We start from the raw sequence: 25539 nt of genomic DNA, 5'->3' as shown, positions 1-25539 counted from the left end.
TCTATAACATCCACTGATGTTCTTGGGCTACCCTATCCATAGCCTTAGCCTCTGCCTTAACCATTTTAAGACAGTCAAAGAGCCTCTACCAGTACAGGGCCTTAACCAGCCCCTCTATAAATCTTGTAGTAGCCCACACTACCTTGCTAAGATAGAGCCAGAAATCACATGGTCCTCTCAATGATGTGTGCCAGTATTAAAATATTGAGGTCTATCATTTTCAAGCACATTTCTCATCCTTGTAAGCTTTGGCCAGATGATAAAAGGACCTAACCTCTCAGCTTTCAGCCTCTGTTCCTATCACCAATAAATTCTCTCTCCACATTTTTCTAATCTTCTAGAACCTCAGTTCCAGGCCTAAGCTTTATCCCATAAAAGTTCCTGTATTTCTAAGTCTTAATTGAAATTTGATTCTCACTTTAAAGATGTCAGTAAGGGCTGCTCCACTGAGCAAGCAGAGAAGGTTGACCTTTTCCTGGTTGTTCACTGATATTATTCTCTCCCTCATGTAGAAGCTTTTTGTGAGAGTATGCCAGTTGTTTATTTTACCCTCTACTCTTTGTTGCTATTATCTATAAATCCCTACCTCATTCACTGAAGACTTGAGACCTGATTTAGTCTTTCTCTCAATCCCAATTTCTGCCAATTTCCTGGGAAATACAAAATACATAAAGAATTAAGAGCATAACCTCACAAATATATCATCTTAATTCCTGGACTCATTCTATATTTGAATCATATATATAGGACCTTGTAATAACTTGAAATGATTCCAGCCAAATATTTCCAACTATCCTGCTTTGTGACCACAACTTACTGTCTTCCTAGTTCATAACCTCATTTCTACTCTGCAATGTCAGAGACCTCGATTTCGTTCTAGTTTACTTAGCATATACCTAGCTTCTCCTCCTGAAACTCATACGTGGATATGAACTAACTAACTTATCTATTTTTCAACCACATTCTTCATTTCTTTTCACTCTTAAATTTGTGAGATAGCCAGTCCCCAAAAAGTCCAATTCTAGATCAATATTACAATCTGATTTTTCCACTCCTTTGCTTCTATTAGAGTAAAAGTACTATTAGAGTAAAATCACAAACCTCCAGAGATTAGTGCTGCTACAAATTTCTGGGTTCCAACTTCCATTATGGAGTGGGGGGGTGTGGCTCACAGGTATAGTTAGCACTTACCAACATCCATTACGGTATACACTCAGAATTATTTTGTCAATCTTATTTGAATGAGGTCCTTAATCTCAAATATTCCCCTCAATAACCACCTAAAACCTTCAATATTCTCCCCAAATTCTCACTCTCTGCTTGCCTAATTCAGCTATTACTCTCTCCAACTTTCTCCAGAAATGTGAGATTTTTTCAGGGATGATTAATCTTGATTTTCTATCCCCTTACCTATAAAATTATATTTTTTAATTATGTGTATATGTATATATACACACACACATATATATACGCCTCCTTTCTTCAAGCTTCAGTGGATAAGTTCAAATTCACCCTCCCCCACTGCATCAGTGACAATACCTTATTCCTCAGTCACCTCTCATCCAATATCCTTAAATAACTCCCTCTTTATAAGTCCCTTCGCCCCAGACTTTAAACACACCCAGATTTCTCTCATTCTCACACTCTCCAGACCAATGCTCCCTTCCAGTATCTGCCAAGTCTTTATCATATTTAAATTTCAAAAGTAATTTATACTTACTTTCCTAACTCCTTAATCTCAGATTTATTCCAACAAAAATCAGGTTTTCATCTCTATCATTTTATTGAAATTATGTTTAACAAGGTTTGGAATTTACTACTTAACTGCTTAATCTAAGGGGTATTTTTCCTTTATTAATATTATACTGAGCATCCCGCCATACACCCACATTGGACGTTGCTTTTGCCTCTCCCTAATTCCTCTCTTGGCTTCCCCTCTGGAGGCTCTCCCTAGTCACCCTTATGGGCCTTTCTTTGGCCTCTCTTCCACTACCAATCCCCCATACAGGAAGTCTTATGTTACCAAATTGTCTATTTTCCTCACTATACTCCCTCCCAGCTGATCACATCTGCTTTAGTTTGAATTTTGATCCCCAGTGTTGGAGGTGAGGCCTAATGGGAGGCATTTGGGTCATGGGGTGGATTCCTCATGAATAAGTTGGTGCTGTTCGGGCATGCATACTGGTGAGTCTTGCTCTGTTAGTTCCTCTAAGAGCTGGTTGTTTAAAACAGCCTAGTACCTCCCTCCCCTCTCCCTTGCTTTTCATCTCTGGCCACATACTCTGCACAAGAGGCTCCCCTTTGCTTTCTGCCATCAAGCATCCTGAAGCCCTCATCAGAAACAGACGAGGGCACCATGTTTCTTGTACAGCCTTTACAACTGTAAACTCAATAAGCCTTTTGTCTTCATAAATTACCCAGTCTTAGGTATTCCTGTATATCAACACAAATGGACTAAGATAACATTTATTCTAATAATTCCATTTATCCCCTACATACTGATGTCTCTCACAGCTAATATGTAACATCATCTCCTCCTCCAAACTTTAAATTACTATATCCCACTAGTACCTTAAGACATGTCCAAAACTGAACTCATCGTGTTCTCTCATAAAATGGTCATCTGTCTCACATGTGCTAACACAGTCTATGACACTTCCATTTACCATGCACCCAATGTCATCAACCTGAAAGTCATTCCCTTTCCACCTCATCTCCTGTATCTATTAAGTCAACAAGTTCTACTTATTTATTTTACCTCCCAAGTACTTCTCACATTTGTCCCCATGAACTTACCAATTTCTTGAACTAAGATCATGATTTTTTTTTTCAGAACTGCAGCAGGTATTAGTCTTTTTCCTAATCTCTTATTTCAGAATATTCCCTCCCAAATCCATCTTTCACACAACAACATGAAAAACTTATTTAAAAATCAAATCTGACTATGGCAATTCTTTCTTAAGATCTTCAATATCTTTCCATCTTCAAATGAAAATGCCACATTCTCTAACTGAACTCTAACTTATACTTTAAGCGCCAAAAAACTTAACAGTGTAGTTCACACCAGTTTCAGTATCCCTGTCTTTGTAATTTCTACCTGGAGTAGACTTCTCACTACCACCATTTTGTACCCTCAATATATCTACTCATCCTTTCTGACTCACAATGTCACTTCTAAGAAGTTTTCCATGACCACTCTTTTCCAAACTCTGGGTTAAGTAACTGTCCTCCATACTACCATAATAATTTTATATACATACCTAAAACTATACCCATTGCATCTCTTTAATCAGTCTTTAGGACTTTTCATGCTTCCATAAGGAACTTCGTCTGGCCCCTTTCTCATCCTTTCACATTTCTCTCCAGGGAGTAAGAATTTACTCTTGTTAGAAAATATGGACTAAGGAACTAAGCATGGTCAACTGAGCCCCTACTCCCCTATCAGGGGCTCCCCTAGCAGTGTTGAAAGGCAACCTGCCTAAAACAAGCTGAAAAGCTATCACTTCCAGCTTTCTTTGTGGCTAGAATAATCAATTTAATTCTGTGGTACAATATGAGAAAGCCTATGATAAATTATCCATACTAACTTTACTGTCCTATTTCTTTCCTGCCCTTTACAGTAAAACTCCTGGAGTTATCTATATTCACTCTATCAAAATATTCTCTCTTTTCTCGTGAATCTTCTCCAGTCAGGCTTTTGTCTTTCCTTCTCTATCTAAATTTCTCCTATCAAGGACATAAATGACTTGCATATTGCCAAATCCAATGGTATTCTTGGTTTTCATCTTGTTGGTTTCCATCCTTCCCATGGCCCAGGCCCAAATCCTTGGAGTCATTCTTGACCTCTCTCTCAATACTGTACATCAGTCTATCAGTAGCACAGCCTGCTTTACTTTCTAAATATATCTACAATCAGACCACTTCTTACTGCCTACACTTTCCTACTCCAGTCCAAGCCACATCATTTCTTGTGTGGATTATCATAGCAGCCTCTTAGCTAATTTCTGTTTTTACTCATGTACCCTTACAGCCTACTCTCAATACAGCAGCCAGAATAATCCTGCAGAATTTTAGGTCAGATCATTGTGTTATTTTGTTCAGAATCCTCCAATGATTTCTCATTTTACTCAGAGTAAAATAAAGTTCTTAAAATTACCTAGGAGGTCCTACGTGTTCTAATAACATCACTTCTATTACTGTGCCCCTTCTAACTCTTCTATCATTTCTGCACTCTAGCTACTGACATCTTGTTACTCCTGAGATATGCTCCAGATCTTTCAGTGTACTGATGTTCTTCTCTCAAACACCCACATGGCTCACACTCTCCCTTCCTTCAGGTCTTTCATCTTTATCAACTACCACTGTGGTCCCACCTTCAATTCCCCAGATATTACCTACTCCCTATCTCTCCTTCTTTCATTCCCACAGCACTTTTCACCACTTAATATGCTAAATGTTTTGCTTCTTTGCCTCAATTACTGTTTCTCTCCCTCACTAAGCTTCAAGACAGCCTACAGTTTTGCCTGTTTTGTTCACTGCTGTGGTCATAAAATCAGTTCCTTGGTCAAGAGTAGACATTAATAAATATTTGTTGACTGATCAAATAAAAGAATAAATGAACCCAATATTTCGATCTCGATGCACCTGACTCTCATGCCACTCTCCAAACTCAGAAGGGAGAGGGAGGCATATTACTTACTGCCTCCCTCAAACCACAACACTGTTCTAGGTACATGTCACTGGATTGCCATCCTAAAGGGCGGGCATTGCATCTCTTTATTCTCAACCCTGAGCCAAAGTGACTAACACACAGCAATCAATAATCTTCAATAAATTAGTAAAAAAAATGACTTAATAAATACAAAAGTCAAATTCATTTCAAACATTTGTGCAACACCCCCTCAACAAAACTTAACTTCTGTCAATACTAAGATATGTTGTAGACTTGGTATAAATTTAACTCAAATCAGTGATATTTTCTATCCCTACAATCCCAATGTTCAGATGATGGTTATGAAGCAGGACCGCCAAATACTAAGTTCCTTTGCACAAAATACAAAAGGCTCTCTGTACTTGGCTAACTGAACCAGGAAGCTTTATTTTACCCTTTTGACTTTTTAAATAAGTACTTTAACAAATAGTAATTCAATTTATTATTTATAAATAATAACTTAAATAATAAATTTAACTAAACACATGTAGTAGATGAATTTATCTAATAAACAATAAATTCAAATATTTTACGAGTTTATTTACAATATACTTCTTTATAACAAATAAGTTTTAACTATTTTTTAAAAACTTTTCAACATACCAATCAAAAGAAAAAGAATTTTCTGATTATCCAGATACTGAAAATTATAAAAAATTCTCATAATCAAGCATTTTGCATTATCTAGTTTCACAACAACAAAAGAGTAATGATTTGCTTTAATTTTTGTTTGAAAGGACAATAATTTTTTTTTTTTTGAGGAATCAAGGGTGACATTTAATACTTTCTTGAACATTAAAAAATTTACTTCGAGAGCTACATTCTGTTCTAGAAGATTGGTTATAATGGCTCTTTTTACCCTAAAAGGCCAATAACTTAAATAATGTTTACCTGAGCTTCTCGAAGCTTTGCTGTAGTACTTTGTTGAAGAGCCTGTTGTTCTTGATGCTGTTGCTTTGTTTTTTCTAACTGATGCTGCAATTCTGTAGAATTTGTTACTTTTTCCTTCAACTTAAAAAAATGTAGGCTGTCAGGTGACATTTAAAGGCATAATGCTATTAATCATAAATACTACGTATCTGGCACTACTTCAATTCTCTACTATGAATGGAAAAATAAATTTAGACAATATATGAGAGCAACTTAAAAAGCTTAATCTTATTACTTATAGAATGTTCATCTCATGATGAAGAAATTATTCTCTAGGCATAGACTTTCATCGTAAAAAAAAAAAAATACAAATCTTTCTCCAGGTTGGTATTGAGTTTATTGCTGTTTCTTATAAATCATTAGGATCTAGGAATTAACTACATACAAATTATCTGTAACAATAATCTAAACCATAGTATCAGTATTAATTTTATTTTCCCTCCATAATAGTCAATTTCTATAATGTATAATAGTAGGAAAAGAAAAGAATCATTTATCACCTCTAAAATTTTAGGTCTAAAGAAAATCTATTACTGAAGCTACAGATTTTAACACAGAATATTTGTTTCAATTCCAACAAAAGACATAATTTAATAACATGCACTTTATCCATATAATGGACACCATTTTTAGCAACTATAATTAGTCTAGCATTCAATCATATACTAAATTTTTTTTTTTTTTTTTGAGACAAGAGTCTCAAGCTGTCACCCTCAGTAGACTGCCATGGCATCACAGCTCACAGCAACCTTAGACTCTTGGACTTAAACAATTGTCTTGCCTCAGCCTCCCAAGTAACTAGGACCACAGGCACGCTACAACACCTGGCTATTTTTTGGTCACAGTTGTCATTGTTGTTTGGCAGGCCCAGGCTGGATTTGAACCCGCCAGCTCTGGTGTATGTGGCTGGCACCTTAGCAGCTTGAGTCACAGGCACCAAGCCCATATACTAAATTTCTAAGAGTGAAAATCCTTACAGGTAAACTCAAAGTCTATATGTACCCACTACATGTTATTCATGACCCTCACCGACAGTTCATAGTTCACTGTTTCATTACTAAGTGGTCCTTTCTGGGTAGGAAGACTAACAGGCTGACATGGGCTCATCCCCAGAGTTTTTCCTTCCTAAAGCTGAAACAATAGTCTTCTTTATGCATATTTATTAAGAATTTTAGGGAATGCAATCACAGCACAAATGACTTAATGTAGTTAATAAGTAAGACATTACCTGGTAGTAATAAATGTTGCATTTAAAAAAAAAACTTTTTTAAGTCTAATTACAGATCTTGACCATTAAAAGACTCCTTAAGTCTATCAACAGACTTGGTAATATAAACTCACTTGAAATACTAACTTACCTGTTCTTCTAAACGAGAAAGTTTGAGTTGTAAATCAGCCACTTGCTGCTCTTTATCCATCAACTTTTCACTTGACAGCTGTCTCTGTTCCTTCAGTCGACCATGAGCTTCCCCTAGTTGGCGCTCTGTCTCCAGAAGTTTGCTATGTAACTTTTAAAAAGAAAAAAAAAGTGTGTACATAAGCATAAACACATACACACCCCACCAGCTACTCTCCAAACAATGTTTTAATTTTTACCAATATAAGTATAATATCTTAATTCTGATGACACTTTGGAGAAACCTAAAAACTGCAATCGAATTTTAATCTCATAAATTATAACAAACACATAAAATTGTGATTAAACATCACAGTTTCTGTTTTATTGTTCTCTTTATTTTATATATATATATTTTATTAAATCATGACTGTGTACATTAATACATTTATGGGGTACAATGTAGTGAATTTTTGACAAACAATGTGGAATGCTTACATGGAACGTGTTCTCTTTAAAAAAAATAGGGGACCACGGCTGACATTTGGATGTAAGTGTTGTAATCATTTAATAAACTTATCATGAAATGAAACTTGAAAATTAAGTCAGTCGAAGCATACTCAGATCTATTCCACAGTACTTTTTAAATCTCTTCAGTGATTCTTCTTGGCTTTCCATAGTCAAGAACCACTGCAGTTGCCTTTTTTATATTTGGGTATTTGATAGAGCCCAAAGGCATTCCCAACTCCTCAAATTGGCACATAATTTCTTAAAAAATAAAAAAAAGCCAACTATTATATAGTTCTTCTTAAATGTTAGGTGGCTCTCCTTTATTAATTTTAAAAATGCTACCCACTTAAAACTAAGGCAGAAATTTGCCCTGGAGCTATTATTTCGTCTAATGTTTAACCACCAAACATATTAAAGCTGGCTTTAACTGGGAGCAGAGGGGGACAGAAAAGGAGTTTTTTTCTTTTCTTTTTTCATTTAAAAAAAAAAAAAGAGAGAGATAAGTTTATATTAATTTCAGAAGAATTACCGCAGAAGTGTTGAGAGCATAGAACAAAAGAGAGTAGGATGGAGGTGAGGATGCAAGACATTTGCTAACCAGGCTTACATACTAGAGAGCTTTTGCATACCAGACGCACAACACATAAAATCAAACATCTGTGCCTCAGTAAAATTACATTCAATAACAAGCACTCTAAGTAATCAACTTCAATCAAAACTATTCATGTTAAATCTGAAAATATTAAGAATCTATGGTCTTGGGCAGTACCTGTGGCAAACCCAGCCCTGGCCAAACTGCACCAAAAAAATAGCCAGGAGTTCTGAAGGGCACCTGTAGTCCCAGCTACTCAGGAGGCTGAGGCAAGAGAATCACTTAAGCATAAGAGTTGGAGATTGCTGTGAGCTGTGACAGCACAGCACTCTACAGAGGGCAATATACTAAGACTGTCTCTAAAAAAAAAAAAAAGAATCTGCAGTCCTTGCATCATATTTTCTATGCCCTATAAATTTTATACACATAAATATATCTTATATTTTTTACACTAACACATCTCTCTATAAAAACTCACAACTGTCAAAGAAAAACTAAAGTTCTATAAGAGATCTGGATACCCACCATTTTCTTCAGCAAAACAATTTGTGTCTATCAGAATATTCTTCATAAAGAAAACTAAAGTTGTATTTCTGAGATAAAATATTGCTTTCATCTAACTAAAAGACAAATCAGTAACAGAGGGCACACATTTATTTTATCGTTGTCCTTAGCCAGTACCCTCATATCTCTCTCTTTATTCTTCTCTTCCCTCTTCTCTGGGATTGAGGATATAAACTCAGGTTCTGCAATAAACTTCTAAACCAGCAAACAGAAAACACTGTGAATTAGCACTATACAAACCACCCAAACCTCTCCTAAACTCACTAAAAGAAGTAGGCCCACTCCTGATATAAAAAAATAATGGAGACCTTCAAAGTGCTCTCATATTTCAAACACCCAAGCGCCTCATCTCTTACAAATAGGCATCATACGTCTAGTTCCTAAACTTGCTGTAGAAGAATCTCCTAATATCAGTGTTAACACACAGATAATCAAACTTCTTCCCTAGAAGTGTAAATTTAATAAATGCGAGCTAGAGCTCAAGAACTCATGTTTTCTTTTTTTTTTTTTTTTCCTTTTGTGGTTTTGGCCAGGGCTGGGTTTGAACCCGCCACCTCTGGCATATGGGACCGGCGCCCTACTCCCTGAGCCACAGGTGCCACCCAAGAACTCATGTTTTCATAACAAGAACTAGACAACAGTTTCAAGAAAGTTTAGAAATCACTTACCAAAATCAATACTTTAAAAAACAGCAGTTATAAATCTATTATAATTACACAGGAAATTTTCAAATGTGCCAACATCCAGGCTTATGACAGAAATTCTGATTTAATTGGATCAAGAATAAGACCATTATGTTAGTGGTTTTTTAAATATCCAGAGGAGATTCTGATTGGCAAAGTTAAGAACCACTGAATTAAAGACAATTATTGTTTTATAGTAGAAAGTTATTAATGGGGTAAGAAAAAGAGATCTGTATCATAAATAACTCTGTCATTCATTACTGTTCAATTCTGGATAAATCTTTAATAAAATAAAAAATGAATCTCAAATTAAGGTGCTGAAGGGTGAAAGCAGGCCAAAGTATCTTAATTACATCTGTATCATTTTAGAGTAACTATGTTGAAGAAAATTATATTAAAGATAAAAATAATACATGGGCCAGGCACAGTGGCTCACACCTATAATCCTAGCACTCTTGGAGGCCGAGTCAGGAAGATTGTTAGAGCTCAGAAATTCAAGACAAGCCTGAGCAAGAGTAAGACTCCTTTTTTTACTAAAAATAGAAAAATTAGTCAGGGGTTATGGCACATAGCTATAGTCCCAGGTATTTGGGAGGCTGAGGCAGGAGGATCGATTGAGCCCAGGAGCTTGAGGTTGCAGTGAGCTATAATGATGCCACTGTACTTCACCCAGAGCAACAGAGCAAGACTTCGTCTCAATCAATCAACCAATAAATAAAGTTGGAATTATTAACAGAATGATCTATCCTAAGTCGTATTTTGAGATGTACATATATATAAGTTCTCTTAACAAATTCAGTTTTATAAACTTACATAATTCTACATTATACTCTCAATGATTACTAAGTGCCAGACCCTATTCTAAATTTTTCATAAATATTAATTTAATCCTCACTACAACCCTATGAAGAAGGTTCCATTACTATTCTCATTTTACAGATGAGTAAACTGAGGCACAAATTAAGTAACTTACCCAAGATCCTACAGTTTGCAGGCCACAGAATTGGAACTCAGGCAGTTAGTTCCTAAATCATCCATGTTTATAAACCACATACCACTCCAGATAGCTGATTTAGACAATTTTTTAAAAATTAAATTGATGACATCTATTCTTTTAATTATGTAACAAATTATTATATGCACCTCTGTAGCTATTTTAGAAGTGCTTATGAACATAAATATAAAGAATATAGGTTACTTTCAAGTCCTTTGTCAACAACTGCCAGCTATCTAATTTTGTCAGCACCACTACTGGGTACTGAGGATATTATCAGTGAGCAGAACAAACCCAGTTCATGCCCATATTCTTCAAGGACATTGGAAAAAGTCTCTGAAGGTGAAGTTCATTTCCATCCTTCCAATAAGCACTTACTGAAAGCCTGTAGTATATAGGCTGATAGAGTACAGAACAAAACAAATTTCTCACATTATGGAGCTCACAGTCCAATGGGGATGGTGGACAACACGCAAGTAAACAAAAAAACTAATTACACAATGTAAAGTGCTAAGAAGAAATAGCGCTTGGTGATATAAAGAGGGGGCCCAGAAGATAGGGAAAACAAGCTATTTAAATAGAATGGTCCCAAAAGTTTTATTGAGAAAATGATACTTAAGCCAGCCTTGTGAAGAACCACAGTCCAGAATACTGTAACAAGAAAAACCGTTGGCCAAAACCCCTACAGCAGAAAACAGCTTGAAGTGTCATTGTGTCTGAGAAACTGAAAGATCAACGTGGCTTCACAGTGGTCTGAGAGGAGTCAGAAAGCAGTGTGGCCATACTATTAACATATATGCAGAGGCTTACGTGTCAAAGAAAGAAATCTGGATTCAATTCAAAGTACAATGCAAAGCAAGCAAAAAAGTATAAAGGAGAGGGATAAAATTATATCTTTTCATGTTTTAAAAAGATGCCTCTGACATCTTTATGGGAAATAAACTAAGGAGATTACTAGAAGAAGGGAAATTTTTAAGAAGACCAATACAGTAGCCTAGGTGAGCCATGAGGGTCACTTAGATTAAGGGTGGTAGCAATGAAGATGGAGACAAGTAGATAGATTTGAGACTTATTTTGAAGGTAGAATCCAAACACCATGCTGAAAGGAAGAAGATAAATGGTGTTACTTCGAGACCTTCAGCATGACCTCTTTATTTTGTTCAGAATTGTGACTAAACCAAATAATCACATATTCAAATCTTAGTACATATCATCCCATGAATGGGATGAAGACGTAAATATGTGGGATTCTAAAATCCTTAGAATCTTCAAAGTAATAAGTTGTTGTTCTTTTTTTTTTTTTTTTTTTTTTGGCATGTTAATGAGTTCACTGATAGCTTGCAGCCACTAGCTTCAGAATAAGGGCTGGTCACCAGCCCAAGAAGGGATTAGAGCAGCAGTTCTCAACCTGTGGGTCGTGATCCACAGGAACTATATTAAAGGGCCGTAGCATTAGGAAGATTGAGAACCACTGGATTAGAGTGTTGGGACTTTGGCCCAGGGAAGTTGTAAAAGCTCGTGTCCATCCCCTACCATCCCTTGCCCTATACATTTCTTCCATATCCTTTGTAATATCCTTTATAATAGACCAACAAACATAAATGTTTCCCTGAGTTCTGTGGGCTGCTCTACAAACAAATTAATCAACCCTGAGGAGGTAGTGATGGTAACCCCAACGTATAGCCAGTTGACTAGAAGCACGGGTTAAAAACAAAACTGGGTCCAGTAAGATTAGCCCATATCACAAAATCCAAAAACCAGAGTTGGTGGTGTGGCTGTTGAGAAAAGGGAACACTTCTATACTGCTGGTGGGAATGCAAACCAATATGTTCCTTTTGGAAAGATGTCTGGAGAACACTTAGAGATCTAAAAATAGACCTGCTATTCGATCCTATAATTCCTTTACTAGGTATATACCCAGAAGACCAAAAATCATATTATAACAAAGATATTTGTACCGGAATGTTTATTGCAGCCCAATTCATAATTACTAAATCATGGAAGAAGCCCAAGTGCCCATCAACCTACGAATGGATTAATAAATTGTGGTATATATATACCATGGAATATTATGCAGCCTTAAAGAAAGATGAAGACTTTACCTCTTTCATGTTTACATGGATGGAGCCAGAACATATTCTTCTTAGCAAAGTACCTCAAGAATGGAAGAAAAAGTATCCAATGTACTCAGCCCTACTATGAAACTAATTTATAGCTTTTATAGGAAAGCGATAACCCAATTATAACCTAAGAATATGGGGAAGGAGGAAAGGGAGGAGAGGGGAGCGGGAAGAAGGGGTGGATGGAGGGTGATTGGTGGGATCACACCTACGGTGCATCTTACAAGGGTACGTGTGAAACTTACTAAATGTAGAATATAAATGTCTTAACACAATAACTAAGAAAATGCCAGGAAGGCTATGTTAGCCAGTGTGATGAAAATATTTCAAATTGTATATAAAACCAGTTGCATGGTACCCCATGATTGCATTAATGTACACAGCTATGATTTAACAAAAAAAATAATTAATTAATTTAAAGAAAAAAACAACTTGGGGCTTGAAATTGCCATCAGAAGTAAAGGGCAATCTTCTAGGGCTGAGCCCTCAATCTGTAGGATCTGATGCTACCGATAGGTAGACTAAATTGAATTAGAGGATACCCGGCTGGTGTCCACGGTAGAACTGCTTGCCTGCTTGCCTGCTTGCTTGCTAGTGGACAGGAATCCCCACACATTCTTAAAGTGGAAATTTTCAAAATTACCAATGTCAAGTCCTCACTCTTGATCCAATTAAATCAGAATTTGCAGCACCAGCCTGGGCGTTGTTATGTTTACAAGTTTCCTTGGTGACTGTTACAGCAGCATTCTGTGTTGTGAGTGTATAGTAGGAGAAACTAAGTTTGTTTTCCCTACCCAGTACGTGTTTAAATAGGCTCTCACAAATTCCTAATGACCCCTCCAACCCACAGACAACCAAACGAAAGGATAATTCCTTACCCTGCTATTCAAGCCCTACATAATAAAGTCCCATACAGCTCCTTCCAGTCACAGCAGTCCCCTTCTGGCATACATCCCCCATCCTACATCAGTGTCCCTGCCTAGCTCTTACAACACTTGCCTGCTACTAGTTCGCTCTTACTAATCTCTGGCTGGAACACACTTCTGCTTTCAAACTGGCACTTGGTGAAAACCTATCCAATATTCACAATTTCAAGTACTACCCCTCTCTTGTATAAAGCTTTTCCTGATCCCCTAATTGAATACAATAATTGCACAAAGTGAAGTACTATGTTGGGGCTGGGGAAGGAGACAGAAGACAGGTCTCCTTCCAAACTCCCATAGTATATGGGATCCTTTTATTATAATTCTCTGATCTTTGGCATAGGGTGGTACCATTCTGATCCTCTCCATGAGCTTTACATAATCATTAGTGGTAGGTACTGTTTCCTCTTCATGTCTGTATCTCAAAACAAATGAGGTGTGTTTCTGTTAGTAAGCATAAATGCTAAATTTGTTTATCTGAACTGAAAGTTAAATATGTAAGTTATTTCTAAGTTATTCCCTGATAGCCCCTTCAGTTTCATTCCATTATAAATATTTGCATTTATTCATTCATTCATGCACTAAAATATTTGCAATTAAGAAGCAATGTGCCAGGTAGTGAGAACAAAAAATGAATAAAAAATGGTCTTTGCCCTCAAAGAGTTTAGAGTCTAGTGAAGAAAGACATAAATTATGACAAATATAACATAATGTGTTAAGTAAAATTTTCAAAGGATTTAAAGCAGAGTTAGAACACACTAACACTTGCTTCTATTCTGGTGGCTAAATGGAAGATTAATTCAACAGGGACAAGTAAAGACAGATCAGTTAGCAGTTATTTAAGAGTGAGATAAGGGTACACAACTATGATTTAATAATTAAAAAAAAAAAAAAAAGAACCTCCATAGCTGACCACCTCCCTACATTGATCATCTCCTTCAGTTGACCGCATTTTCATAGACTGGACATGAACCACATGTACATACCAGTACAGTGGGCCTAGTTCCCTACATTGACCACCTTCAAATGTTGACCAGTTGTTACACCCCTGGTGGGTGGTCAACTTACAGAGGTTTTACTTTATACAGTTAATATTTTGATTTTATATACACAATGGTATTTTCCTAGCTTCAAATTTAGTTGAACTTTTCTTACTGAGAAAGTATTTGTAACAATAACACATTACTCCTTTTTGGAGAAAATGCACATGCATACACCCATACAGAAACCCCACGACCCTCATTGCAAATCCACTATTTTGTAAAAGAACAAGAAAACTTTTTAAATGATACTTAATTTTCAATGTACAATAAAATAACATATTTAATAATAAAAAATTAAAAAGTGAGATAAGGGGGAGTGAGAGCAAGATGGCAGCCAAGTAACACCTTCCCTGCAACTGAGCACCGTGAGTCTGGATAAGACTCCAGGCATCTCTGGCTGGTGGGATCTGCCTATAATCATCCCTTTGAGGATACAGGGAGTCAGCGAGAGACTTCCAGACTCGAAGAGGAGGACAAAAACAGTGGAAAACTGGCAAGTGGTCATGTGTGTTCGATTGGTCTAATCCCGCCGGCAGCTGTAAGTACAGCAGCAGCAAGACTACAAACTGGAAAGGCCTTACCTGTCAACTGTTTTAGTGTTTTTGGACTTGGCACTCAGTCAAACTACCTTGAGGAGAGCTTGAGCAGGAGTGTGGAGAAGATTGGGCGTTGTCTAGGGCTCCAGACTGAGCCACTGAGCCAGACGGAGCTAATAGTGTTTGGCCGTGGGCCGCAGGGAGCCATTGTGAGAGGACTACCCTGGCAAGCTCCACCCTCAGGGTCGCAGAGCAAGGATCAGGTGGGAGCTAGTAACCTAGTGACTGAGCAGCCTAAAGGAAGGGACTGAGCCACCTTATAGCCTTAACCGTCAGGGGCAGAGTGAGACCAGGTTTGGCACACTAGGCAAGTGGATAGCCACTTCAGCAGTGATCCCAGTGACAAGCACCTTCCTGGGAAAGCTTCTGCTTAGCCAAGTTTAGAAGTTTAAAGTGCCTTTTAAGTGGGGTGAAGAGATATTTAGGGTGTCCACCCTGTGGGGATTGAGAAATCAGTGGAGGCCTCCAGTTGTATCAGCATTGTGATTAACTTCTCATATCCCAGAAGACCACCTGTTTCCCAGAAAATATTCAACAAGATATATATACTGTCTTGTTTTCGGTAGTTTTTTCTGTTGTTGTTGTTTGTTCCTTTTTTCTTTATTTTGTTGTTGTTGTTTTGTTTTGTAATTTCGACCTTTTCCGTACAGATTTTTTCTTTTTTTTTATTTCTTTTCTTTCTCCACTTTTCTAGTTTAAATAGAATTTCCCATTGAAAAATAATTTTTCAATACTTATAACTTCATTTTTGCTAGTGTTTCTACCCTCTTATTTGGGTTTTCACCCAATTTTATCCAGTAAAGTTTTCTGTTTACTTGTTTTGGTTTCATTTTTAGCATTTCTGTCTTTCCTCTCTACTTGATGGAGGTGGGGAACTGTGTCCGATCAGCTTAGCAAAGAGCTGCTAACCTCAAGAAAACCACCCAAAGGTTGGGATTTTTTTAAGATTGTGTCAAAGTACCCTACTATACACCTATATTGCTCTATCTCCCTCTTTCTGTGCCTCTCTTCTTTTTCTCAATATTCCCTTTTACCCACACCCTTTCCTTTCTCTATTTTCTTTTCGTTCTTTCTTTTTCTTTCTTTTATCCCTTCTTGCTCTTCAACCTTCTCATCCTTCTGGTCCTGTACCAAAAGGACTCATCGAAACCTTAGTCCACAGGCATGGGAACTTAAAGAGCAAGAGGAAGTGAAAGGAAAATTAGGGCAATGAAACAGATATAAGAAATCACTCAGGAGAAAGAATCATCAGAAAACTACAGGCAACATGAAGAACCAATCCAGAGCAACACCTCCAAGGGATCACGAGGTAGCTACTGCAGACGATTCTAACTATAAAGAAATGTTAGGAATGACAGAATGGGAATTCAGAATACACATGATGAAAACAATGAAGGAAATGATGGAAACAATGAAGGAAACTGTTAATAAAGTGGAAAATAACCAAAAGGAAATCCAAAAACAGAAGCAAATAAGAGATAAACGATATAAAGAACATAAAAAGGATATAGCGGAGCTGAAGAAACTGAAGCAGTCAGTTAGGGAACTTAAAGATGTAATGGAAAGCATCAGCAACAGATTAGACCATGCAGAAGAAAGAATTTCAGAGGTAGAGGACAAAGTTCTTGAGATAACTCAGATAGTTAAAGAGGCAGAAAAGAAGAGACAGAAAGCAGAACACTCACTGTCAGAATTATGGGAATTTATGAAGCGTTCCAACATACGAGTTATAGGAATCCTAGAAGGGGAAGAAGAATGTCCCAGAGGAATGGAAGCCATACTAGAAAATATTATAAATTAAAATTTCCCAAATATAACCAATATGATTTCAGAGGGATATCGGACCCCAGGTCGCCTCAACTCTAACCGAGCTTCTCTAAGACACATTGTGATGAACCTGTCCAAAGTCAAGACAAAAGAAAAGATTCTGCAAGCTGCCAGGAGTAAGCGCCAGTTGACCTACACGGGAAAATCCATCAGAGTGACTGCAGACTTCTCTAATGAAACTGTCCAAACAAGAAGACAATGGTCATCTATCTTTAATCTACTTAAACAGAACAATTTCCAGCCCAGAATTCTGTACCCTGCTAAGCTAAGCTTTAAAATTGACGGAGAAATCAAATCATTTACGGATATACAAATATTAAGGGAATTCGCCACAACAAGACCAGCTCTACAGGACATACTTCAATCTGTTCTACACACTGATCATCACAATGGATCAGCAGCAAAGTAAGAACTCAAAAATTAAAATACAGAACCTAACCTCCACACTGATGCAAAGATAAAACTAAGCAATGGACTCTCACAAAATAAGATGAATAGAATACTACCACACTTATCAATTATCTCAATAAGTTTCAATGGCTTAAATTCCCCACTGAAGAGACATAGATTGGCTGACTGGATTAAAAAAGACAAGCCATCCATTTGCTGTCTGCAAGAAACACACCTGGCTTCAAAAGACAAATTAAAACTCCAAGTCAAGGGTTAGAAGACAATTTTTCAGGCAAATGGAATTCAGAAGAAAAGAGGAGTTGCAATCTTATTTTCAGATACGTGTGGATTTAAAGCAACTAAAGTCAAAAAAGACAAAGATGGTCACTTTATATTAGTTAAGGGAAAAATACAACAAGAAGACATTTCAATTCTAAATATTTTTGCACCCAATTTAAATGCTCCGAGATTCTTGAAACAGACCTTACTCAGTCTGAGCAATATGATATCCGATAATATCATAATAACAGGGGACTTTAACACTCCTCTTACAGAGCTGGACTGATCCTCTAAACACAAATTAAACAGAGATAGATGAGATTTAAATGAGACCCTAGAACGACTGCGCTTGACAGACACATATAGAACACTCCACCCCAAAGATAAAGAATATACATTCTTCTCATTGCCCCATGGAACATTCTCCAAAATTGATCATATCCTAGAACACAAAACAAATCTGAACAGAATCAAAAAAACTCAAATTTTACCTTCTATCTTCTCAGACCCAAGGCCCTAAAGGTAGAACTCAACTCCAAGAAAAACATTCAACCCCACACAAAGGCATGGAAATTAACCTTCTATTGAATAACAGATGGGTGCAGGAAGAAATAAAACAGGAAATCATTAACTTCCTTGAGCGTAACAATGAAGACGCAAGCTATCAAAACCTGTGGGATACTGCAAAAGCAGTTTTGAGAGGAAAATTTATCGCTGTAGATGCCTACATTCGAAAAACAGAAAGAGAGCGCATCAAGAAACTCATAAGCCATCTTATAGAATTGGAAAAAGAAGAACAATTTAAGCCTAAACCCAATAGAAAAGAAATATCCAAAATCAAATCAGAGATCAATGAAATTGAAAACAAAAAGATCATTCAGAAAATTAATGAAACAAGGAGTTGGTTTTTTGAAAAAACAAATAAAATATATAAACCATGGGCCAGAATAACGAGAAATAGAAAAGTAAAATCTCTAGTAACCTCAATCAGAAATGATAAAAGGGGAAATAACAACAAATCCCACAGAGATACCAGAGATCATCTCTGAATACTACCAGAAACTCTATGCCCAGAAATTTGACAAGGTGAAGGAAATGGATCAATATTTGGAATCGCACCCTCTTCCTAGATTTAGCCAGGAAGAAGCAGAACTCCTGAACAGACCAATTTCAAGCACTGAGATTAAAGAAACAATAAAAAAGCTTTCAACCAAAAAATACCCTGGTCCAGATGGCTTCACACCAGAATTCTGTCAAACCTTCAAGGAAGAGCTTATTCCTGTACTGCAGAAATTATTCCAAAAAATTGAGGAAGAAGGAAACTTCCCCAACACATTCTATGAAGCAAACATCACCCTGATACCAAAACCAGGAAAAGACCCAACTAAAAAGGAGAATTTCAGACCTTTTTCACTCATGAATATAGATGCAAAAATTTTCAACAAAATCCTAGCCAATAGATTACAGCTTATCATCAAAAAAGTCATATATCATGATCAAGTAGGTTTCATCCCAGGAATGCAAGGCTGGTTTAACATATGCAAATCCACAAACGTTATCCACCATATTAACAGAGGCAAAAATAAAGATCATATGATCCTCTCAATAGATGCAGAAAAAGCATTCAATAAAATCCAGCATCCTTTTTTAATTAGAACACTGAAGAGTACAGCATAGGTGGCACATTTCTAAAACTGAATGAAGCTATCTATGACAAACCCACAGCTAATATTTTGCTGAATGGAGTAAAACTGAAAGCTTGTCCTCTGTCACCTTTACTGTTCAACACAGTGCTGGAAGTTCTAGCCAATACAATTAGGCAAGACAAGGAAATAAAGGGAATCCAAATGGGAGCAGAGGAGGTCAAACTCTCCCTCTTTGCTGACGACATGATCTTATACTTAGAGAATCCCAAAGACTCAACCACAAGACTCCTAGAAGTCATCAAAAAATACAGTAATGTTTCAGGATAGAAAATCAATGTCCACAAGTCAGTAGCCCCTTTGTATACACCAATAACAGTCAAGATGAGAAGCTAATTAAGGACACAACTCCCTTCACCATAGTTTCAAAGAAAATGAAATACCTAGAAATATACCTAACGAAGGAGGTGAAGGACCTCTATAAAGAAAATTATGAAATCCTCAGAAAGGAAATAGCAGAGGATAGTAACAAATGGAAGAACATACCATGCTCATGGATGGGAAGAATCAACATTGTTAAAATGTCTATACTTCCCAAAGCAATCTACCTATTCAATGCCATTCCTATCAAAATACCAACATTGTACTTTCAAGATTTGGAAAAAATGATTCTGAGTTTTGTATGGAACCAGAAAAAAACCCGTATCACTAATGCAGTTCTTAGTAATAAAAATAAAGCTGGGGGCATCAGCATACCAGATTTTAGTCTGTACTACAAAGCCATAGTGGTCAAGACAGCATGGTACTGGCACAAAAATAGAGACATAGACACTTGGAATTGAATTGAAAACCAAGAAGTGAAACTAACATCTTACAACCACCTAATCTTTGATAAACCAAACAAGAACATACCTTGGGGGGAAAACTCCCTATTCAATAAATGGTGTTGGGAGAACTGGATATCCACATGTAAAAGTCTGAAACTGGACCCACACCTTTCCCCACTCACAAAAATTGATTCAAGATGGATAAAGGACTTAAATTTATGGCATGAAACAATAAAAATCATCAAAGAAGGCATAGGAAAAACACTGGAAGATATTGGCCTGGGGAAAGACTTCATGAAGAAGACTGCCATGGCAATTGCAACAACAAAAATAAACAAATGGGACTTCATTAAATGGAAAAGCTTCTGTACAGCCAAGGAGATAACAACCAAAGCAAATAGACAACCTACACAATGGGAAAGGATATTTGCATATTTTGAATCAGACAAAAGCTCGATAACTAGGATCTATAGAGAACTCAAATTAATCCACATGAAAAAAGCCAATACTCCCATATATCAATGGGCAAGAGACATGAATAGAACCTACTCTAAAGAAGACAGACGAATGGCTTACAAACATATGAAAAAATGTTCAACATCCCTATCTATTAGAGAAATGTAAATCAAAACCACCCTGAGATACCATCTAACCCCAGCGAGAATGGCCCACATCACAAAATCTCAAAACTGCAGATGCTGGCGTGGATGTGGAGAGAAGGGAACACTTTTACACTGCTGGTGGGACTGTAAACTAGTACAACCTTTCTGGAAGGAAGTATGGAGAAACCTCAAAGCACTCAAGCTAGACCTCCATTTGATCCTGCAATCCCATTATGGGCATCTACCTAGAAGGGAAAAAATCCTTTTATCATAAGGACACTTGTACTAGAGTGTTTATTGCAGCTCAATTTACAATCACTAAAATGTGGAAACAGCCTAAATGCCCACCAACCCAGGAATGGATTAACAAGCTGTGGTATATGTACACCATGGAATACTATTCAGCTATTAAAAATAAAATGGAGACTTTACATCCTTCGTATTAACCTGGATGGAAGTGGAAGACATTATTCTTAGTAAAGCATCACAAGAATGGAGAAGCATGAATCCTATGTACTCGATTTTGATATGAGGACAATTAACGACAATTAAGGTCACGGTGGGGGTGGGGGAAGGCGAGAGCAGAGAGAAAGAAGGAGGGAAGGGTGGGAAAAGGAAGAGTAGGGAGAGGGAAGGAGAGAGGGGGTGGGGCCTTGGTGTGTTCCACACCTTCTGGGGGCAAGACACGATTGCAAGAGGGACTTTACCTATAAAATGCAATCAGTGTAACCTGGCTTATTGTACCCTCAACGAATCCCCAACTTAAAAAAAAAAGAAAAAGAGTGAGATAAGGAGGACTGACAGTGGACAAAGGAAAGGAGAAGACAAGCTAGAGGAATATTCCAAACTCTTCTGATCCATCATGTCATGGAACTCACAATTTAATCTAAAAAACCAGTGCTAGTTGGCTGGGCACTCTGCAAGGCCAAAACAGGAAAACTACTTGATCTCAGGAGTTTAAGACCAGCCTTCACAACAGTATGACCTGCCTCTACTAAAAATAAAAACATTAGCCAGCCATTGTGGCAGGTGCCTGTAGTCTCAGCTATTCAGGAGGCTGAGGCAGGTGGACCACTTGAGCCCAGAAGTTTGACATTGCTGGGTCAAACTTACATCATGGCACTCTACCCTGGACAACAGAGTGAGACTCTGCCTCAAAAACAAACAAAAAACAACAAAAAAACTAGTAGTAGTGTATATGAAATGCTCACTCTAATTCCTATAGCTCAATAAATTATTAACATAATGATTATTATCATTAAAAGACAAAAGTCCGGGCGGCACCTGTGGCTCAGTCGGTAAGGTGCCGGCCCCATATACCGAGGATGGGGGGTTCAAACCCAGCCCCGGCCGAACTGAAACAAAAAAATAGCTGGACATTGTGGCGGGCGCCTGTAGTCCCAGCTACTTGGGAGGCTGAGGCAAGAGAATCGCTTAAGCCCAGGAGTTGGAGGTTGCTGTGAGCTGTGTGATGCCATGGCACTCTACCTAGGGCCATAAAGTGAAACTCTGTCTCTACAAAAAAAAAAAAAAAAAAAAAAAAAGACAAAAGTCCATGCAAATAATTATAATAAACTATCACTGTCACTTAAGTAAAAATAGTTGAACACTACCAAAAAAGTGGCCATGGACTTTAGTCTCCCCCAAATTTCCATTTTTTAACCCTAATAGTAATAAGTAGAATATGGACATTCAGAAATTAAGTTAATGGCAAAGTTAAAACCTGCATTAAACTTCATCTTACAGGTGTTCTTTACCTATAAAAAATAGTTATGTTAGGACTAATTTGTTTTCTACTTTCCAAATAATCTAATTTTTAGTTTTATAATAATGTTTTGAAAATTTAGTAACAAAAATGGTAAGGATTTTTTAATTAATAAATGGTCACCAATTTGAATAAATTCTAATAGCTGAAATCTAGTGAGTAACCTACCATGTGCCAGGTACCAGCTAAGCAACTTCTATGTATTAATTCATAAACACTCACAATAAACAATGCTTTAATATAGATACCATCATTTTTTAAGAGAAAATAAAATGAAAAGAAATAAGATCTGACAACACTCCAGGATGTAAAAATCAAGAGTTAATTTTCTTACATGACAAAATTTTTTTCACCATGATCAACTAACCATAGAGAACACGAAAAAGAAACCAATGAGAGAATTATAGCAAATAATAATAAATAAAATAAACACCTCTTACTTGATTGATTTCACTTTGGAGCTGTAACCCATGCTGCTCCTTTTCTTCTCTCTGTTGTTGTAGCTGTTTAAACTCTGCCTTAAGATGCTGGTAGTTGGTCTCTACTTCGGATAATTCTTCTTTGAGCTTTTGTGAGGCTTCTCCTTTTTCACTTAGCTCTGCCTGTATTCTCTGGAGTGAAGTTTCAGATACAGATAGTCTTGACTGAAGCTGCTGACAATCTAGGTCTTTTTGATGAAGGATTACTTGTATATTCTTTTTACTCACAGATTCTTCATTATGTTTCTCCTCTAACTGGGTGTAGTCCAGTTCCTTCTTCTGCAATTTTTCCATCAAGTTCTGAAATATTGATTTAACAATTTATTTCCTTTTCTAATATTTTAAATCCAGTTATTTAAATAATCTTTGAAGCAGTACTATCTAAATGCTTTTATCAGTGTTACAAAAAGAATCAGTGACGATATTCTAGTCAAGAAGAATTAAATTATTACATACTAACTTACAATTTTTTTTTTTGGTACACCTGGCTAAGCTCTACAAATGCAACTTAAGAATCGCCAAGAAAATGTTAACATAAAATAAAAACACTAAAATCTTCTGAATTCTTTGGGATATAAAACATATTTATACTCTTCCACTGAAGTTAAAAATTAAAACTATCTTTCTACCAACAGAAATTATTTTGAATAACAACATACCATGCCAACTTTGATTTCTGGCTTTGCAATGTCATACTTCGTGTGAGCTTTAGCATAACAACATCATCTACTGCTCTAGTATCTAATCCTATTGACTGCATTTTATTTTTTTCCTCCTATTCTTGATAAAGACCATTCTTTACAGCAGCAATTCTCAACCTGTAGGTTGTGACACACAGGAACTGTATTAAAGGGTTGTGGCATTAGGTTGTTAGAGCAACAGCTAGAACTGATTTCTCTCTAGGTATTTAAAAATAATACTCTCACGATGTCACTCACCTGCCTTCTATTTTATCATTTTATTCAATGTTATTAAGTATAAAATATAAAAATAACATCTGAAATCAAAGATCTGGATCAACTTCCTAATCAAACGTTGAAGTCTGGTCTCAGTGGAGTTGTAACAATTAATACTGAGCATTTTAAGTCAATATATTTACATATAAAATATGGATCAGAACTTTAATTCAATTCTGTAATAAAAATAGCCAGGATAAGAAGCCATTAAATGAACCTTTATTCTATTCACTTATTATACACAGTGTGCTGGAAAGGGACAATATGGAATAGTAGGGAACAATCAAAGCCTCTGTGCCTTAAACAGACTATAATCTAAATGAAATACTCACATTAAAAAAAACCCTAAGAAAGTTAAAACACAATGCACAGCAAGAATAGATTAATAGAAAAAATGTGCCAAATTTATTAAAAACACTATTATTTAAAAAAATAAAATGAGCAAAGTCAGGTGGTAGCTAACTAGTAAGATCATCTGAAAATAATAAACTTTGAGCTTGATTTTTAAAAGTGGACGTTCCAATTCCCCTGATTTGATGGCATGAATGTATCGAATTATCACCCTGAAAATATGTATATCAATATGTGCCAATTTTTAAAAATTCAAATAAAACAAGCAAAGTCAGATAAAGTTAACAAGTAAGATCACTTGAAAATAATATTTGAGCTTGGTTTCTGAAGTGGTAAAAGGAATTAAGGAGTATGTGTACATGACTCATACCATCTGCTCTAGACAAATACTTTAAAAGACACAAAGGAAGGGATAAACAAGTTGTAAGTAGTGAAATAACAAGCATTATTAACTCAGGAGTAGTGATAAGGCTGGAGGCCATAGGTACTAAAAACTCAATAAATCAATTCATGCCCCCCCCAATATATTCTATTCAGGTTTAAATTATAAAATGAATGTTATCTCATTCATTTTAATGTAAGCAAAATTCTTCCCCTCCAAACATCTAATCTCTTTTGATTTTGTAAACAATTGTTTTCTTGATATTCTTTCTTACAGTAACAATCCCCCTCTATTAAACTCCATTATTCATCCGTTACTTACCCAGGGAATGTAAATAAATGAAAAAAAAATGGCATTTTTTAATGCTTCCCAGCATACAAAGTTGTTTCAGAGGATCTCATTTCATTTGTCCCTCCAAAAAGTTTAATGAAAAAGAATAAACTGAATTACTTTGTAGCTCTCTAATATCTAATATCTTAGGAGATATATATGCTCTTACATGGTCCTATGCCTTTTATACATCTAGCTCTCAAAATGAAACACAAATAACCCTTCTGTCATGTGAAATGCTCTTTAACATCCTTAAAGACTCAGCTTAAAGAGTTATGTTTTCTACAAAAGACTTTCCCAGTTTACTAGGCAAGGTAGAAAACTTCCACCTTAATCTTAACACAACCCTGTATCACAACACTTAGCAAACAAAAACAACCACCACCAACATTCACTGAGGTGATTACTAAAAGTCAAATAAGCACTTTAACATCAATTAATGTATTTAATACTCATCAATCCTAAGAGGCATAAGGTTGAATACTACTTCTTAGCAGGAGAGGAAACAGACTGAGAAGTACAGTGTCCCCGCCAGTAAGTGGCAAAGCTGATATTTAACATGCCTTTGATTACTGTACTATACTGTTCATATCAATATACTACTTCGCAATGTAATGGTACCATGTGACAAAATAACTACTTGCTGTATCTGGCTCCCACTTGGCCAACGAGCTCCTTAAAGCTTGGACTAACGAAAAAGGAAGAT

General features: G+C 36.5%; 1 protein-coding gene across 4 annotated transcripts in view; it reads right to left on the bottom strand.

Moving 5' to 3' along the window:
* The window catches only part of EEA1 (early endosome antigen 1), a 178492-nt gene that overhangs the window by 41043 nt on the left and 111910 nt on the right, over window positions 1–25539 (bottom strand). For all 4 annotated transcript variants that reach the window (XM_053584482.1, XM_053584480.1, XM_053584484.1 and 1 more), the window contains 3 exons: window positions 22776–23114; window positions 7000–7149; window positions 5603–5722 (listed from right to left, as the gene is read on the bottom strand). In XM_053584482.1, coding sequence (XP_053440457.1) covers window positions 5603–5722; window positions 7000–7149; window positions 22776–23114 — 609 coding nt within the window. The remainder of the gene's footprint in view (window positions 1–5602; window positions 5723–6999; window positions 7150–22775; window positions 23115–25539) is intronic.

Source organism: Nycticebus coucang, chromosome 3 (assembly GCF_027406575.1).
Source record: "Nycticebus coucang isolate mNycCou1 chromosome 3, mNycCou1.pri, whole genome shotgun sequence".
Lineage (NCBI taxonomy): Eukaryota > Metazoa > Chordata > Mammalia > Primates > Lorisidae > Nycticebus > Nycticebus coucang.
The sequence above is the reverse complement of the archived record's forward strand: the minus strand, read 5'-3'. Positions and strand labels throughout refer to the sequence as shown.